Source organism: Merops nubicus, unplaced genomic scaffold (assembly GCF_000691845.1).
Source record: "Merops nubicus isolate BGI_N331 unplaced genomic scaffold, ASM69184v1 scaffold14348, whole genome shotgun sequence".
Classification (NCBI taxonomy): domain Eukaryota; kingdom Metazoa; phylum Chordata; class Aves; order Coraciiformes; family Meropidae; genus Merops; species Merops nubicus.
The window spans coordinates 55,647-75,185 of NW_008623752.1; the positions used below are offsets into that span (position 1 = coordinate 55,647).

The window sequence follows — 19,539 nt, forward strand, 5'->3', positions numbered from 1 at the left end:
TTCATCCTTCTCCACCCCTGCAAACCTAAACTCTGGCTAGGAGTGGTGTAGGGCTCATTTGTTTCAGTGTTTACATCTCAGCTCCCACAGGAAAAACCAGCAGTTCAAAGTGGCTAAATTCCCCAGGTCACCCGTGAAAACTACGGTCCCTTCTGGTACATACCAAATATTTCAGGCCCTTCCTCAGTTCTGCTCCTTTGCTTCATCAGTAGAACAACTTTCTTTAGACAAAACCACAACAACATTTATTTTGCATTTGCTTCTTTATTCTACAACACAAGCAACATAAATAGTTTATAATTTTTGTTTTAAAATATTTCCATTTCAGAATTCACTCAGAATAAAATATACACAAAATACAATTTGCAAGCCAGCTGACAGTGACTGCCTGACCACTGGACACCCAAGGACCAAACAAAGCTAGCAGCACAACAGGACGCGGCGGCGGACACGAGGAGGTGTTTTTCTCAAGAACAGCAGAAAGGTAGAGGGAGGAAAAGTGGATGAGACCAGAGAATTGCAGCTAGGTGTGAACTCGGCTGAAGGTAAACCCAATGCAAGCACTTGCTTGACAAGGCAATTTACACTCTCTCTCTTAAAAAGTACTAGTGGCTCCTCCTGAATATACAGCTAGAGAGATGAAGTCCCGGGAGTTATGTTTTGTGGTAAAATGCTTCCTAGGGCAGCCATCGTCATGGAAATAAAATTCAATTTTAAAATTTTTGAACAGGAAAGACTTAATCTTTGGCAAAATGGAGTGTCCACTCCCTTTGGCTTGCTATCAGTTTTCAGTTCTGGTTGAAGGGCCCATGGAAGTATGTTTGCAGTCTCACAAATAATGAGAAGAAGGTGTGGGGGGACAGCTCACTGCTGGCATTGCACGCTTTTCCATCTCTTGCTCCCACCTGCTCCAGCAAACAGGGTGCAGTACAGGGCTGTGCCACCACCGTGCTCTGCCTTTCCTGGCTGCTCTCCCTTTGGTATCGAGTCCTGCTTTCCTCTGCAGAGCAGGGGCCCCAGGAGCCACAGCCTGCTCCTCTTGTGGTGATATTTGTCCCCTGCTTGAACCTGTGCCTCCCTGCTAGCTCTGCTCTCTTGTTTCAGCTGGCTGCTTGTGGAAGTGTGGCTCTTCACTGCAGCCAAGGTCAACCAAATGCATGGATAGGAAACAGGGCCCTGGTGCTCCATGGTATTTAGATGCAACTTATGGAAGTACACAACTACCTTTTGAAAAGCGGGTAAAGGGATTGGAATAGATCCTGTTGCCATGTTTCTTAACAATAATGCCTTCCATAAAGTCAGTTCCCTGATTCAATGTGGCAGTGGAGACTACTCAAACCTCAGCTTGCAAATTTGCCAAAAATAGAGAATTTGGGGGATCTGGTCCCACAGGCAAGCTCATTATTGCATTAATCCAGGATCATACAGAGTAGCTCCACTGATATCCACAAAATTAGGGCATTTCTTCCTCCCTCTGCTTTTAGTTTTTAGCTCGCCGACCTCTGAGCACTAAGTGAAAACGCTGATGTATACTTATGCCATGTGCTTGTTTAGTTTATTGTTTTAAATAGCCAGCATTCCATGTTTGGCCAGAGCTGTTTGTTTAGTATGGCATCATACAGTTAGTGTCACATATACTTTAAATGTTCTGAGGGGGATTAGTGGCAACAACAGAAAGAGGAGCTACGGCTTCTTCCTTGCAGCTGTACAACCCCTGGAGTGCCAGGCACGTTGCTGGTGAGGGCTGCTAAGAGACTCTGAGGTCATAGCCCTACAGAAGCTCTAGTCAAAATAGGAAGGTTCAGTGAGGAGGGATCTCTAGCTGCCTGATGCTGTTACCTACATTGCATAAAATGCAACATTTGTGCTTCTGTGCTATCATAACTTGGTCCTTTTATACTAAAAAAAATACCCAAACTCTTTTTTTGATTGATGACAGTGCATTATTTCTCCAAAGAACCTTGGAATGATCAGAAATTGAAAAAAAAATAATTCATATCATATGCCATTATTAGCACTGTACATAGATCTTTCCAGAAATTACTATAACCAGAGTAATCAGCAAATAGTTTGCTTAAGGATAATCTCAGTATCTCCCTACAAAAGCAAGGACAATGAATGAAAGCACTTCACTCTATTTTTTTTGTTGTCGTTTGTTTTTTGTTGGTTTTTTTTTTTAAATTAAAAACAATTTATCACCAAGTAATGGCATTTCTAGAATGGATTGCTATAGGTGAAAATAGCCAAACCTCATGCTCAATCTCTGACTAAGCTTCTACACAGATAAGCTAGGTAGAAATTAATTACTTTGGCTTGCTATGGTCAGCCTCCTACAGGTTAAAACTGGCTCTGTGTGAAGGTTTTAGTTTTGGGGTGCTGGGGTGCATGGGGATATGTGCTGGTTCTTGTGGATTTTATAAGCAGGTGGTATAGAGGACAGCAGCAGAGAGGATGGTATCAGGAGCTGTACAGGACTGCCCCTTTCCTGAGAACTTTTGAACCTGTATGTAGAGGTTGAAGGATTCAAGGACCGAGTCCTGAGTGTTACGGGTATGCAGGTATGTAACTCACACTGATTTCAACAGCTCAGGCACTTCAGAGTGTGGGCCCCAGCTGTGATGAGAGGTACAAAGTGAAGGCAGCACACAGAGCTGGAACTCCCTTCTTGCTAACTCTTGTGCCACTCAGTTTCATACTGGTGCTGCGTGGAGCTCTGCCATGGAGATACCGGCACTGAGATGCTGCTCTGTCAAGTGCAGATGGGGAATAGATATGGTAACACAAGGTATTTGGAGGTGGGGGTTTTATCTTTGGCAGGTGAGGATTTGTCAATGAATTTTACAGTAAGGTTTAGGTTTTAAATGAAACTCAAAGCTCAAATGGAAAAGCAAAGTACCTTATAAGTCACAGGTGTAAACTCAATTTGGCCTTGACATGAGCCAGCTGTAGGCCAGAGGACATGATTTTTTTTTAATCTGTGATGAAGCAAAAGCTGTGTTGCCTGTACTTGGAGTTTCATAAGGAAAGTTTTGCCCAGGTCTGTGTAAATCTTTCCCTGGTACCTCTTTCTAGATGCTAAATTCAGTCAATTATTCTCATGAGTGTTTACCCCTAGAGGAGTATTAAATCTGTATCTCAATACCTTAAAGACATGAAAGCACTTTAACCAAGAGATAGTGGCTGTAGGAATTCACTGAACACTCAGCAAAGCCTGCTGTGGGGAAGTTACCAAACCACTGCCTTCACCATTGCTGATGTGACACAAATACTCGGGGAGCATGATAAACGTACTGCTGATGTGGACATCTTGCTGTAAATATGCAGAATGCTCAGAGTATGACAGTGACTGGACCTACAGGAATCTATGTATATAAACACATCAATCTTCTCATAAATCTGCATATACTGAATACACAGAAAGAAATGCAAACACATGCAATGGCCTGAGACCACATCAGCTGGGGTCAAGCCCTGTTCCTGTTACACAAGAAAAGTAGCACTTTCCTGGTGAGTACACTGCTGTTTCCAGCTTTGAGTAGTGGCACGGTGATGAGTTAGTTATTCTGTTTGTGCAAAGGCAGCTGATGCTGGCAAACTGCAGCTTTCTGTTAGTGGCTGCCTACGGGACTTTGAAATGTCATGTCACTGCCTCTGAGTGCTGTGGTGGCCCTGAGGACAGTGGTGTGAACTAGGTGGAGGCAGCAGAGGTGCAGTTCTGATACCTGAGAAGGATGTTGAACCACCACACCATTTTTTTTTTTTTTTAAGCACTTCAGTTAAATAAAAATTACTGGCCAGTCATTTAAAAAAACCCAACTGGCCAGTTCAGTAAAAATCAAACTCGGCTCTGACAGAAATTTATGTGACCAAAAAAGTAAGTCCAAGATAAGAGAAGAATGTGGTCATTAACTAAAGCAAAGAGAAAGAGTAAGCTGAGGCTATAATACACAGACTACTTTTTCAAGGCTCAAATGTTCCAGTAGAGCAGTAAAACTGGTAACATGCTGCCATTCGCTCATACGTTACGTTATGGGGCTGTATGTAAGGATTTGAGTGGGTTATGTGAGAAAGTCTTGTGTCCACCCTTACAAGGGCTACTTTGTGCTACTAACTGAGGTGCTTCCCCACTCACAATTGGAAAGCAGAAAAGCTGCAGTAGCTTGGTACAGCTGGACATGAGTGGGGTGTTCAGAGTTGGGGAGTTTCCTTCGGAAGGTTAGCACAGGCTGGTGGCAGTGCCTTTTTCCTGGAACTGTTCTGGCTAAAAGCTTGCTTTGTGAAGTCCGAATGTAGCACACTGGCAGCCTGAAACCCAATGTATGCATGACAGAGATTCCACAAGGTCTATGAAATGGTGACTTGACATGTCTAGTGTTGCACTTTTTTAAGGCTTGCTGATGTCTATGGCTAAACTAGCAAAATAAAATAGCTGAGAATGTGATAAACCAATTTATTTATATTTTGATGGTGCATCAGAAAGCTTCTGCATCTCAGATTAAAGCTGCTGAAGGTGGCCATGGGCAGCTCTCTTCACCTGCTTATCACTTTACATGTAAGAAAAAGGCAGAGCAGCACACACTAAACTTTGCTTAGGTAAAGGCTGCTGCTTCAAAGATTCCTACACTCCTCCCCCCATCCTTTTAAATTACATTTCTGGAACTACTTGAAGTTACTCATGACCCTACAGGGGTGTTAATGAGCTGAGGCACTGAGGCTGACGATGGGCACTTAGCACATAATTTGCAGGGCAAAGTTTAAAACAGGGCAGCAGCAATACAGCAATTTACTCCTACTAATTTCTAGTATGGTATTTGTACTGTAAAAAGTTGAAAAGAAATTATATTTTGGGTCATGATGGTGGCTAATCAAATAGCGCTAGGCTATGCTGTATTCATGGTCTTGAAGGGCAGGTGACGGGGGTGGTATTGTCACTCCTAGAACTTTTCTTTCTGTTTTACAGAAAGATTTTGTATTGCAACCACAAGACATAACCTCAGTGTTTCCTAGATACTAGGCCCTTTTCTTGAGTCCTGAGTGATTCCATTGGTACTGCTATAAATTTTACATCTCCAGTATAATTGAGGGATTTGCTTTAATTTTAGATTAGTACCACATGGATCTGCCTCCACCCAACACATGTATAATGAAAAACAGCAGAACTGTGTTCTGAATACAGTTTATTATTCTGGTTTCTGTTGTTACGTAATTAATGCACTGCTTTAAAAGCAGTTCTGTATAGAGGCCCAATAATAACTTTAACAAAAAATATAACCACCTTTACTCTACCTAAAGATGTGTAAGAAAGACATGGCAACAGAAATCAAACCCTGCCCCACCAAGGGCTAATCTCATCTGTCCCCAAGGAAGTACTAAAATCGTTAAACTACCCATTATAAAGTCAACATAGCTGGTAAGAAAGAGTTGGTTTCATGGAATTTTTTCAATTGCCTTTGAAACAATTTAGTGTGACTGACACTACAGAAAGTTACAGGACAAATATTCCCTGCTCAAGTCTAGCAGGTGACAGATGGGAATTGTGCAGTGGAAAGAAAAGGCAGGAGGACAGTGGCAGACTACTTGTAAACACATAAGCTTGGGTGATGGCTGTTCAGTGGAGCCTCCTGGCTCCCTCTGTTTTTCCACATTTAAGATGCTAAAAGCAGTTAGTTGTGCAAAATCCAGGCCTGACATAAAGAGATGCCATTTTGAGGATGCTTTAGAGTAGAGAACTGAAGCTGTATATTTAGTTGGTGTGCACGTTTAAGAAGCCTTGGAAGAGGATCATTAAGGGGTCACCCAAGGTTAAAATAAACTTATTTTCAACAGATTATTTCAACTTCTGATCAACAAATTATGTAGTATAGGAGTATTAGATGGAATGTTCCAGGGGCTGTGACATAACTTGTGCAGCAAAGTAAATCCTTTGCTGCACCTAGTGTGAAGAGCATCATGTATGTATTTGACAATGCAATAGTCAATCCTTCCCCTTCTCCTCCCCCTTAATAATACCAGCAAACTCTAGCAGTCCCTATAGGAATGCTGCATAGAGAATGCACCTCCATGAGGATCTGGCCCCTTCTGTTTACAGCTTGTAGACAAAAAATGGAAGAGAAACAGGAAAGATACCATCCTTTCAGACCATTTTCCATCTTGATTCAGCTCAATGTGGAGTGATAGGCTAAGCTGAACAAAGCTATAAAGGGGGTTCCTGGCTACAGTAGCTCTATGTAAGTAAATTTCCAGTAGAAGCATAAGCTAAATTAGCTGCAGTGTTGCTCCAGCTGGAACACTTTATCTCTGCTTTGTTTAGCTGAATGCTGGATATTGACATGTGCCAGTATTTCTCTGTGGTCTGTCTTCCCCCCAGCTACACAGGAAACAGCAAAATGAATTTCCCTGTTGCTTTTTTGGGGAATGAAACATGGAGAAATGATCAAATATAGGCATAGCTCAAGAGGCAGCCAGGGTAGTGGTGTAGAGAGGGCAGCTTGACAGTGCCGTTTCTCCTCAAGCAACACTCCACAAGAGCAATGGAAGGATGAATAGTCTGTGCTTGGTTCACCAGTTTCAGGCCTGGTATACTCTGATAGTCATTTATTAGCTACCCCAAATGTGACCAGACTTCAAAAGGCTTTTCTTAAAGCAGAATAAATTTCCACTTTCACTAGAGAGTGAGGCGTATAGTTACTACAATAATCTTTATTTGGCTTTCCTCTCTCATACGCATTTCAGAGAGGAAATAGTTACCTTAAACAAGTGTCACCTTTTTACTTGTCTTGTAGCCCCACCTTTTCCCTGGCTTTTATTTTTATTTTTTTTTTTAAAGTTACCTAGGTTTACTGGTCTCGTTTGATATCCAGATGACAGTTGCGTTCACAGCTAATTGCAAGTGTGGAAGTTCTGCTGCAGTTTATTGTGGCTCCCACTGTTGCAAATTTGGATTAAAATGAAGGCTACTGAAATGTATCACCCTTTTAGGTACCAGCCTGATTTACTGGCAGATTCTGGGGCTATTCCAGACCCCACTGGACATACGCATGCTTTGCCTCCTTTGCTAGTGTGAGCAAGGAACACACAATCTCAAGAGGATATGCATCGATAAGCTCATTGTTTCTTAATTTATCACCAACAAATAGGCAATTATGAACCACCAATACTGTATACCTTGGATACCTTGTCCCCTTTGCTGCAGGGCACAGCTAGATTTAAACGATGATATCGTAAACTCGCCCCACTCTTCCCAGCCACTCCCGCACTGCCTGGCGGACACGGATGTCTGTCACGTGGCAGGTCAGCTGGCTGATGCAGGGGAACACTGCAGGCTGCAGGGCTGTGAAAGTTTGGTCTGGCAGGGTCTGAATCTGGTTGAGAACTGTCAGTATCATGTTGGTCCATGCCTACAAAAAAAATAGATACAAAAAAAGACTCTTTAAAAGACCTTCCTAAATAGATAAGCCCATTGGTTGAGGAAGAAAACAAGATATCTAGTGGTTGCAGCCTCATGACGAGCACTGAGTAATTAATTTAATACAGCATATTCGTTTAATGTTCACTATGTCTTCCTAACTCACATTGAAGTAATTGACTTTGTACTGCAGGTATCACATTCACCCTTCATTGCCTCTTATTTCACCCCACACTGAACAAAGACTTTCAAGTTTGATGCTTTCACTGATCCGTTCCCTTGGTCACGCAAGCGGCAAGTTTCTGTTGAACAACAGAGCCATCTATTTCTGCTGTGTAATTAACAAAAAACCCTTAAGAACAAAAGCTTTCAAAAGCCTGAAGTGGGCTCAAGCCCAGGGCAGTGAGCAACAAGTTCACTGTAGGTCTTTAGCTCTGGGGGATAAGTGCAGCTTTGGTCCCAGTCACAGAAGCACTCCCGAAAGCTCTACCAGCTTTCTACTGTGCCTAACAACACTTCCCTGAAGACTGATTTTCCTTTGATAGGACAGAATCAGGTTTTTTATCAGTGCCAGCTGCTGAAATATTCAGTTCTCATCATGAAGACTTCTTTATGTAATGAAAACATCTAATGAAGAATTACAATCATTACAATAAAAACAACAGGGAAAAACGTAGGTGTCTTTTTAATTATTGCTAATATTTTTAGCCTTCTGCAAGTACCTCCTACCTGTATCTGGGCCTCAGCATCCCTAACAGATATATTCAGGGAGCTGACTGTGGATCCTGAGCGTGGTCTCTTCTCTTGTCTCAGGATCTCTGGACCAGCACTGTACGAATGCCTCATTTGACCTTGATCTATAAGATGTTGTGGCCGCTGGAGTATGGGTGAGTCTGGCCCTCTTGAACCCAGGAGATCCCCTTTCTTTTCCACTTTGACCTCTTTGGTGAAGGATGTCATGGCCTGTTGCTGCTTTCTTTTCTTGTACTCTGTCATGAGCTTGGAGATAGTTCTGTCAGCGGCTATGGTGTAGATCTTGTTGCCAGCACTCTCCCACCATTCTTTTTTCCTGGTTTGCTCTTTTTTCTCTGGTTTAGGGCTTAGGGGTGGGGGTATCGGCAACATTTCTCCACTCCCTCCCCGAGGTGTCAGGCTGTCTCCCAGTTGGTCCCTGATTTGACTCCGGTCATCTTCTGATGGTGTGTCCTTCCCAGACTGCCCTCCAGTCGATGGGGTGGAGGTTTCTGAGTAAAAGGAAGGCAAAACGAAGAAAGGGTCACCTTTGAACACTGGAGGTTCCTCTACGTTATTCTCCAGGTCTAGATGCATCTGGATATAGTTGTTGCACAGCTCCATACAGAGCTTATGAAGCCGCTTGATGAGCCATCCCCAGTCCGCGTTGCTGATGGGCTGTACGCTCAGGGATGGTATTCGAGCCCTCCACTGTCTCTTCTCCTTCCCTCGGGGAGGGCTGACCTGGGCAGTTTCTTCAAAAATGTCTTCATCTTCTGAAGAACACTGCTGTGATGAGTCTGTGCTTCTTTCATCATCTTCAAAGAGTATCTTTTTCACTTGCTCTGCAGTGATGTTCTCCTGGTTTGTCAGAATTGCACAAATCAAAGCATGGAAGTAGATGTTGAAGCTCATCGCTGACTGGCGATACAAGTTGGCAGCTCCACTAATGCCAGACACTTTCTTCAGCAAACACTTCAACCCAGGTCTGGTGTCAAACTCTCTGGCTGTTCTATAGGAATCCAGCAGTAAGTCAAAGATGACAGCCAGGTTTTGCATGGAGATGTACCTGAGAAAACCAGCCAACTTGTGTTCTGGCACTTGTATTGTCATTTTCTCCTCTGAGTTAGAAGGGCCTTTCACAAATTCTTCCAGTAAGATGTCATATAAATTCTGGAGCAGTACTTGGTGGGACAGCAAGCTCACCACTATTGTCCTGAAGGGAATACTTGGTAAATCAAACATGGGAAGGGAAGAAAAAAAAGAAAAATTTAAATGGTGCATTGTGCTGTACTCCTGTACAGGAATATTTCATATTTTAGAATCTAATATGAAATGCAAGGCCAAATTTTCACAGCCTTGATACAAAAAGAGGAGGAAGATAAAGTTGTTTAGAATGGTCTTTCAGCTACTCTTTCAAATACTTTCCTAGAAGGGAAGACACATACATATCAACAGCAAGCACGCTAATGACACTTGTGCAGACATGATATTAAGACAAAGCCTGATTATAATTTTTGCCCTTTTCTCCAGAGAAGTCCAACACTGATGGATTAAATATTCTGTGTTTCAATTTCATGCCAGCTGCAAATACTCTCAATATTTCAGCTGCTATGACAGAGAAATTTGTTAACACAGAAGTTATGCAGCGCTTCTGCCATTGGTCCCTGACTACATTTCCTGATTTTGTTGATGAACTTTGGATAAGTTGAACTATCTTTAAAATTCATCCATTGGCATTTCAACCAACCTTAACTTTGCCATGACAAATTGAGGCCAAAACTAGTTTACTGTTCGATTTCCATTTCCACTAATGCTAGGAGTACTTCTTAAAAATAAAACACAAAGAAAGAGCCAACTGATCAACCAATAAACAAACATCTACAGAAACATCAGCAGTGCAATGGAGCATGCAAAGAAGCTCAAGTCTTGCAGAAGGCACATGCCACCGTTTGCTCTTAAGACTTCAGCTTGAAGACTGAGAGCCTAGCATGGCAATATTTATTCCTAACCCTTTTCCCCACATACAGTACTGTGTGATTCTTAGCTGTGTTCCTGCCAGAGAGATGCTGTGAGGAGTTCTGTATCTCACTGATTTTTGATTTCCACAGGGAACCTAGGAATGGCAAATTCCTCCAACAAAAGTTTTCAGGAAGGAAGGGTGAGTGGGATTGTTGTTCAGTATCTCATGGATTTAAAAATATAAACTGTGAAATCTATTGTAAGGCATTTAAAAAAAAGTCCTTGCGTAAGATTACAGCAGCCATGTTTTAAACGGAGCTGATGCTCTGGTACAGATAGTATGACCTGTTTTGGTTCAGGGAACTATGCTGGGTCACAATTTAAGTAGCATTACTATCAAGCAAGGATGAAATTTTTCAGTTTGCTTGCAATACTGAACTTTTAGGTCTAAGTCACAATAAATCTTCATGTAACATGAGATGTTCAGTTGTAGACCTTTAATATTTTTTTTTTTTGTGGCAAATATTATTCTACTTTCATTAAACAACTTTCAAAAGTGTTATCAAAATCCCAACCCAAAAAAGTATCTTTTTTTTTTGAGAAATCATATCAAAACTGAGTTTTGAGAATAGAACATTTAAAATAAAAAATGGTCAGACAAAACTGTGCTTCTCAGGTCAATTTACCTATGCCAGTTTGCTTATCATGTCAGTGCTGATACATCAGTAAAATTTAGTCATCTTATCTGACAGTGCTCAAATCTTGATAATACGCATATTGGAGCTCTTCAGGAAAGTAGTTTTCTGTTGTAAAAATCATTAGAGGCTGACTCACAAAAGCTCTTAAGAGCAAGCTAAATGAGAGCTTGCATTGATTTCAGGAGACTAATCCTGTTTCAAAACCAGGACCAGAGTGAAGGAGATCTGCTTTCCTTGTAATAGCCAAAAAAGGCAATTTACAAGGACAGTTTAAAGTACTACTCAATTCCAAAAGAAACTTGTACAGAACTATAGGTGAAAACACACAGTGGCAAAGCTGGTTAAGGATAGTATTTTCTTATTCTGCGCAAAGTTTCAAAATGAAATATATTATTACTTCTTAGGAAGAAGAAAAGCTTCCTTACCCCAGCTTCCTGTGAAACGATGCAGCATTAGGAAACAAAAGCAAAAAGGGAGAAGAGAAACCCCACTAAGGTTAAAGTAAAACTTTTGAAAGGCCACAGTTACTAGCATGCACGACTGGCATATTACCCCACTGCTGTAGCAAATAATATCAAAAAACAGTGGCACAGTCAACTTTTGAGCCCTGTTTTGGTGAAAAATGAGCATTGCTGGGGTAATATTTGCCTACTGACAGATATAATTTTTGCGGTTGTTTAGACAAAGAGCAGTGTGAGAGCATTCAGAGTTTGTATTAGTTGCAAGCTTTTAAAATTTATTTCTTGAAAGAGAAGCAAGACCCATACCACCTGTACGAATGCAGACTGTTAGATTGTGTGACCTTATGTGCCATGGGAGTGCAGAACTCCAGTCTTTTGCTTTGCATTCATTATAACAAGAACTTTCTGCAAACCTTTGGACAAGGCAGGTGTTTTCCCACCATGAAGGAAGAGTTTAGCCTGTGACCTCAGCCCTTCTTCGCCTCTGCGCAGGGCCCTGTTCTCTGAAGCCGAGGCAACAGAGCACCTGCTCTTGGGGGAAACTTCTGTACAGCTGTGTAAGAATGGACACAACTTGCATGGTCTTTCTTCCTGTCCATCCACAGAAGGACCAGCACATTCTAGCTCCTTGTTGCAAGCACTAGCTTAGTTTTGAATGAGAATGCGTGAAGTGGTACAGAAGCAGGTTTGGTATCTAGTAAAAGACAATTCCATGCCACATATTACAGACCTTGCAAGACAAACACAAACCCTGAATGCAGAATGCTAATTCTTGGCCCTATTGATGTTACAGCAGTTGTTTAAACAACCGAGTGCAAGCAAAAAGAAATATTCTTTGATAGGATCAAATTGTCATGCAAATGCACGAGTTTGAGGTGGTAACATATAGGAGGACTTCTACAAAAATAAAGCACCAAGCAAAAGCAATGTCCCTTAGATCAGTGTGTTGACAGTTTCACAGCTTCAGATTTGGTCTCTTCAATTTATAACTGCTGAAGTTTATCCATTAACTTTTTCCACCTTCTTAATCAAGTAATACTGAATTTAAAAGACCATTAATGAAACAAACATCAATTCATTTGCTAGATATCATTGCAATCATAACATTACTTCCAAAGCTTTCTTCAAACAGATATTTATAACTCTACTTCTTAAAGAAAGGAATTTCAATATTGGAAAGACCTTCCTAGTATTTCCTACAAGAATTCTTCTCTTAATCTAATCTGCATTTCCTCTACTTGCAAGCTTTGTGTGACCTCACATATCATTCAGGTATTTGTAACCTAGCAATTTTTACTTTCTATTAGAAGTGTTTTTCTTATTTAGCTTTCCTAAGAGCAATGTTATAGGCCCTGACACAGGCTTGTCTATAATAATAACAGCTCTTGCATGTGCCTGCTCACCAGTGTAGGATCATGGGAACATCTGGAGAGCAGACAGTAGTAACCTCTTGTCTCCCGTGTCACAAAACCTGATTTTTATTTGATCGGTGTATTTAATTTCTTTGATGAGACCTGTGGTTTGCCAGGCCTGGGTCACACCTCTGCCAGCCTGACAATATGTTTATCTTGCTTTTAATGACACAGTATTTTCCTGAGAAGATATTTTACCTTCTCTGGGTATGTCCGTTTGGTTTCTTATCTGGTGGCAGGTCGATGATGAGCACGCACGACTGGGCATGTTCAAACCCTTCCTTGTTGCTAGGGGTCTTTGGGGAGCACTGCGTCTCCAGCATGAAGACCTAGAAAACAATGTCACATAAAACAGTTTAGCATTTGCACTGAGTCCTTGGGAGGCCTGAGAATAGGACTGCAACCTGCACTGTGAAAGGTCTGTTATAATGACTGATTTTACAGTGATGGAGAGAATGCAAGGTACCCTCCCAGGCAGGCCTTCCCTGGAGCATGCTGCTTTGGCAAAACAGCCTCAGAGCCATGGGCTACATCCAGGCATCCAGCAGAGCACAAGGCCAAGGACAGGTATCTTCTTCTTTGAACTTGTATAAGGCATAATACCAAAAACCAAAACAAGATTTTTGCTGTCTGTATACTACTATCAGAGAATAAAATGGCTAGTGGAGAAAAGGACCTGTTTGCATAGTTAATGTGTTGCACCTAGAAAGGTGCATTGTTGGAAGGATTATTTTCAGCTGTGAAGATACAACAGACACCTGACTTGCCATTTATTGCATGAGAAATGGGGAAACACCTCTCAGTTGCTACAACTTTGTTTTGTACTGTAGTAGCTGTGTCAAATCTCCACTGAGACAGACTCAGGGAATGCCACTGGTAGTGTTTACAAGCAAAGTATAAATGCCGCATTCCCTGTTAACTTGAACTCTGCATCTTTAAAATTTAATTTAAAACATTTTTTTTTTCAATTCAAAGTCTGCCATTGCCACATTCTTTGTGTTCACAAATCCAGGTCTGTGTCTCAGATTTTCAGGTAGCATCAGGGTATGATTAATCAAGTCAGAAACTGACACCAAGCATCTGTTGGCTCTTTTAACCCATCTGCTTTCCCATGCTGAAACTGTCATACAGTATTTAGAGTTTTATGGTACCCTGCAGGTCATTAAGTTCAGCCTGCTGTATTTCAGGGAACTTGTTTCATATAACCACCACTGTAGTCAAAAGGACCCTGAAAAGGTCTCCAAGCTTGCTCTGCTGATTAGGAATTGGTCATGAATTTTAAATAATTTGTTAAATGTCAGCGTTATCCTCTAGTTCTCAGTAACTCTTTTTCTTCTCTGCAATCTATATCCAAGTATTTCTAGAGAAAAAAAGTCTGCATTCCTCTTCAAACTGTGCTTTGATAGGTTGAACAAATCTTGGTATTCTAGTTTCATATCACAGCCTCCATTCTAGTGCATTTTTTTTCCCTTTGAATTTATCCTTCTTTAACAACCAGAAATATATATAAAATTCTAGATGAGGATTCATAGTGACACTACTTTTTCCATTTCCCATGGAGAAACGTTTCAATTGGTGTATGCTAGGGTTGCTGTTTTTAAGACTCCATTACACGATAGGCTCATTGTCAGTCCTCAGGTACCTGTGCATCTTCCCCTGCCCCAGGTGTTCCTAATTCCTACTTACAAGGGGACAGTTTTATGAGTTTTTTCCCGAAGCTTCATTACTTTTTCTCAATACTTTTAGACAAATAAATGTCACTCCGGTGATGAGGAAGTCTTTGCCTGTAGGGTTTGTGAGGAAGGTGATGGTAAGTATGTACTTTCATAAAGAAAAGCCTCCAGTGTAAAAGGTTCTGACTCCCCCTAAAACACCAGTCAGTACCTGTTGTGCCATTGCTCTGATTCTCCAGTATTCAGCTTCAGCACTCGGCGAGAGCGAGGGGGCGGCCACCTTCACTTCACAGGCGTCTCCACTAAAGCTTTCAGAACCACTGTGGAAATAGCCCAACAGGTTCTATAGAGAGACACAACATCAGACTTTCACTGGGCGTTAGATGAAGTCAGTGACTGTAGCCTTGTCCAGCCTGTTCGTGTGCAATATAAGGTGCAGAGTGAACTGTCCCATTGCCACCAGCCGGTCACCTGCTATTTGGCATTTGATGTGTCTGAAGCAAAGGCATTACAGCTTCTTGAGTGCTCTGGCCTGTGATGATGACTTAACAGGATTTTTTGTTACAAGAAAGACAGTGAGTTAAGAAATAATCTATAGGAAAGAATGAAGCTAAAGGACCACGTAAGCAACTTTGTCTTCTGTCTAGTTTTAGTCAATTCAGAGGAAGAAATGGATCAAAAAGTAAGTTTTCACCTACTTAATTCTTCTGATTTCATACTGCCAGGGCAATTTAAAATAAGTCTGGACCGTTAGCCACTAGTATTGTCTGTATGTGCTTAGAAAAACTGATTTCAATCTCCATTGTTTATCCAACATCTTTCATTGTGAATTGACAAAATAACAAAATCCTTACGCTTTTTTTTCCTGGCTCTGTACCCAAAAACTTTTCTGAAAAAGAAAAAGCAGCCTGTCAAAAGTTAGTGAGTCTGTGTGTTAGTGGAACTGTGTAATTACATTTTGACTGCAAAAAGGCCGTTTACCTTTACTGGCTCCAGCGTGGCAGAGAATGCATCCTGCAAGGCACAGCATGCAAGCCTCCACATCTCTTCAGTAAAAACAGGCCCTGCTGTCACTAGCACATACCTGCAAAGACACAGGAAAAGGTACCATGTTCAAGAAGGACAATTTTTACTTGTAATGGGAGAAGGTTGAAAGCAGAACACAAGGCCTACTCAGTAGCTAGCTAATGCTACCCAGTCTCCTTAGCTGTTACCCTGATCTATTTCTGTAATTACACTGTATTTTTAATTTTTTTTTTTTTCCCCCTCTTTGCTTTTCCTCTTTAAGTAGTCAGCTTGCCAGGACAAGCTGTGTAATTATACTATGCACTGCTTATTTTGATTATGACTGTAATAATCTGAAGACTGTAAAAGGTATTAACTACCCTAAGGATCTGTGAATTCCAACAGAAAGACCCTTGATTATTTTTCCTAAGGATTAATTACTAACTGCACATAAGTAATGTATAAGTGCTTTTTATGGGAATCATACCAATAGTTACGCTTAAAATCACAGGTTCTGAAGCAGTCTGAAAACAGCAAGGGAAGGTTAGTAAGTCTAAAGTTCATTATTCATATAACAAGACATAGATACACTGTAGACTTCTTTTGAGATGTTAGCCAACTTAATCAGTCCACAAGTTCTTCAAACATATAAAGACATCTTTATTTGAATATGCTAAGAGAACAAACACACTGTTACCTGATACATGAGCAACCAACTCTGGAAATAATTTCTGTTGGTTCTGCTACACAGGCTACCAGCAACTTGAAAAGATCTTTCAGCATAGTATTGATCATATTTTCATAACCAATATCTGTAAGGAAAAGACAGACTGGTTTTAACATCATTGCCTTTTCATTTTAATTAAACATTCTTGCTACACTTACTGCTATCCAAAGGCTTTGCAAACTCAAATTTTATGCAGCTGTCACTAGAGTTCAATTTTGAAACATGCATGACATCAACCTGAAATAGGAAAAGTCCTTTTGATGTTAACAATAGAAAATGTCTGGACTTAAGTCTTACTGGAGAAATTTTGTTAGATCCTGTTTCTGATGTTCTAGTTCTCTATGATGAAAACTGTAGTATTTTCTTTTGGAAAGTATAATACAAGCTGTGATGGATTCACTTTGAAGATAGCCCTGCTCTGAGCAGGAGGCTGGACTAAACTTCCACAGGTCCCTTGCAAGTTAATTTTTTCCATAATTCTAAACCTTATAAAGAAAGATAGAAAATACAAATTTTCAACCCTCTTCCCCTTATTTTATGCTTGTACAATGAAAAAGCAATGAAACCATCTTCCCAATTATCTTTTCAGTAACACGCCACCGATGTCTCTCAGTAGATGTGACAGTACAATGACATACCTGAGTGTATGAAATTTTGAATGTGCTCCACTACGAGTTCACAGGAAAGGCCAATGGCATGCTTGAAATTAGCAGATGCCACATCCCAATAAGAATGGTCACCATGGCTGCGATGGAGCCAAAGAGACATCGTGGGAAGAAGAAGATGTACAACTGCATAAATGCCAAATCCTGGTCCTTAAAACAAACACAATGATGGTTGGATATTTTTGGTTATAAAACCTACATGCACAGTACATTTGCTAAGTTGTTCCAAGCTTAAGGACAGAGGTGATGCTAAAGAAAGCAGTTCTGAAACTTTTAGTGTAGGATGGGGGGGTAAGGAATTTTAGATCTAGTTGTGAGGTAATATATAAACATTTAGCCTACTGTTTACCTGCTGTCATTCCCAACAGGTCTACAGGACTATATAATCTTCTTTTTCCATTTCCTGGACCAGTCAAACAAACGTTCTCTGTGGCTAGGACACTGATATGAGTACTGAACCTCTTTATTTGTGCAATAAATGTAAAAGTACATTGAACATACTCCTGCAAGATGCCTTTAGTCAGCACAGAACAATGTACTAACTGGAAAACAGATCATGCTCTAAGAAACTCCCTTTCTACTTGAGAATGTCTCTGTGCATCTCTGGTAACACTTTACAGAAGTGTTTTAGGATTCTAAGAGGTTTGGGTTAGGGCTCTACTAGTTCACATTTTATAAAGTCCTTTCATTACCAGGTGTTTTAGCAACATCCCTCAGCAATTCAAAGAGCAGATCCAAAGTAGGAGGCTGGTGCTGACGGGGACAGTTGGATATGGCAGTTGTTAATTCTTCCAGCAGAATAATCCAGACATTGATAAGACCTACAAGTAAGGAAATGAAGATTAAAACCCATGATTGAGATACTGCACTGACAACAGGTGGAACTTGCCCTCAGAAAGTGATGGTGTCTAAGAAACTAATTAACTTAAAGTTTATGGGCTCTTGCACATTCACTGTTGCTGTGTATTGGTTGTAGGCAACTGCAATTTTTGAAATGATGGTCTCCTTTCCCTTCCCTTTTTATTAAGTTTGTGCTTTGTCCCATCCTTCCTCCTCCACACAGGCCTTGTTCCGATCTTTCTTAGTCTATTACTCCAACTAGTCCAGTCTTTTTAACCTTGGGAGTCTAAATAAATTTTTTAAATGGAAGATTTTACACACCTCACCACCATTGCAAATGCTGCCCAGAGTGGACTGTACTCATCTGGGTGATGCTTTTAGGTAAGGATCTTAAGGTGGCGAGCCATAATTTAACTTGCTCTATTTGGTACCCAGAATTGAATGGTAATAATGTCTCATAGTATCATCAGGCTCCCTCACATACCATCTTTAGATTTTAAGAGGTCACAGATGGAAGAGTATTAAATATGGATATGGCAGAACTGGACAGCTACCAGAACGGCAGTTAAGACACAGGTAGTACTGCGAGTTCATATCTACATTAGCAAACACATATCCCTAAAAGATTATAGGATACTACTACTACTATTCAATACAATTTTGAATACGGTTAGGAATTGCTAGCCTTTAATTTTTCACAGATCACCTAAGTACTTTCTAGTTCCCCAAGATACTATGAATGACTAGAAGGATCTTGTGTATTGGACTCATAATACTCCTGCAATGTATAGTGTTGATCTTGAGGTAAGTCTCCTTAAAAGGCTATGGGTTTGTTAGGCTAAAATGAAGTTTACTTTGCTTCACTAATAAGCCCTTCCTCTCTGACATTGGTAGCTATGCTGATGTACACTGTTTACATAGTGCTTGCTGGCTAATTATGTTCCAAAAGCAATAAAAAAGGCTGCAATGGAACTTTAAGATGCAGTGAGTTTTCTGACTACAAGAGTCTTCCTGATAATCAAGGAAAAAACAGTGAAATCATTATTTAGTAATTGGGTTGATAATTTATTTATTCACACCACTTCCACAGTACAGTACCAATGGTGACACTGTTTGGAGTCATATAGACTTTCCTGTGTTTCCAGAGAAGGAAACAGCACAAATCACTCAGCATGAAATCTGTGTATCTTCAAATCTGGAAGAACTGAGTATCTTTTACAACCACTCTCTTGAGGAGTTTGGTGTGGGATCAAATATGCTATGAAAACACACTGCACCATCATACAGCAACGCAGACTAAAACACTGTGACCCATCTTAGCACTGACTTTCAGCACTAGAGTGCCAGGTGAAACACTCTCTTGTCTTTGTAAAGTCAGTTTGCCTTGCAATGTTCTAATACCACTACCAGCTAAACAAAAATTGGGTGAAAGTTTCAGCACTTAGCACTGATAAGAACCAAATCAAAAGGTTTCTTTGCTACAGGGTGGAAATTCTATTCACAGCAAGCAAGTCATTGATAGGCAGAACAGTAGGTAAGCGGTGCTCACCTGAGGTGAGGAGACTCTAAGTCAAGTCCCAAGCCTGACTCAAAGCAGAAACCTCAGTGTCTTGGGTCTCCTACATCCCACACAAATAATCAGAAGACAAATGCTTCTTGTTTTTCTGGAGACCATTGCATTTTTTACAGACGTTAGAAATACACCATTCAGTTCAACAGATCACATGACATAAGTTTGGAAACGTATTTAAACCAATACTCTTTAGCTTTCTAAATTCTAACACAACAGTGATATTTTTTCTGTTATAGGCAGGCCTGCCAATACCAAACTTAAAAGGTTTTCTCTCCTGTACTTTAGCTATGGTCAAGAAAGTATTTTTGTGTTAGCTCTCAGAAATACATATGGTTGTATTATGAGTATCAGGATAATTAAATTAATTATAATTTATTATTATTAAA

The 19,539-nt window shown here is 40.6% G+C and overlaps 1 protein-coding gene across 1 annotated transcript; it reads right to left on the minus strand.

Annotated features, from left to right (window-relative positions):
- Positions 1–7,205: 7,205 nt before the first annotated feature.
- KIAA1244 (KIAA1244 ortholog) lies at positions 7,206–17,561 on the minus strand (the record flags this gene model as incomplete). The annotated part of the gene is made up of 9 exons (XM_008945185.1): positions 7,206–7,397; positions 8,135–9,365; positions 11,223–11,231; positions 12,869–12,999; positions 14,555–14,686; positions 15,325–15,427; positions 16,046–16,160; positions 16,714–16,890; positions 17,433–17,561. Coding segments are annotated over 9 exons (2,219 nt in total), but the record flags the coding sequence as incomplete, so codon positions are not given.
- Between the last annotated feature and the right edge of the window lie 1,978 nt (positions 17,562–19,539).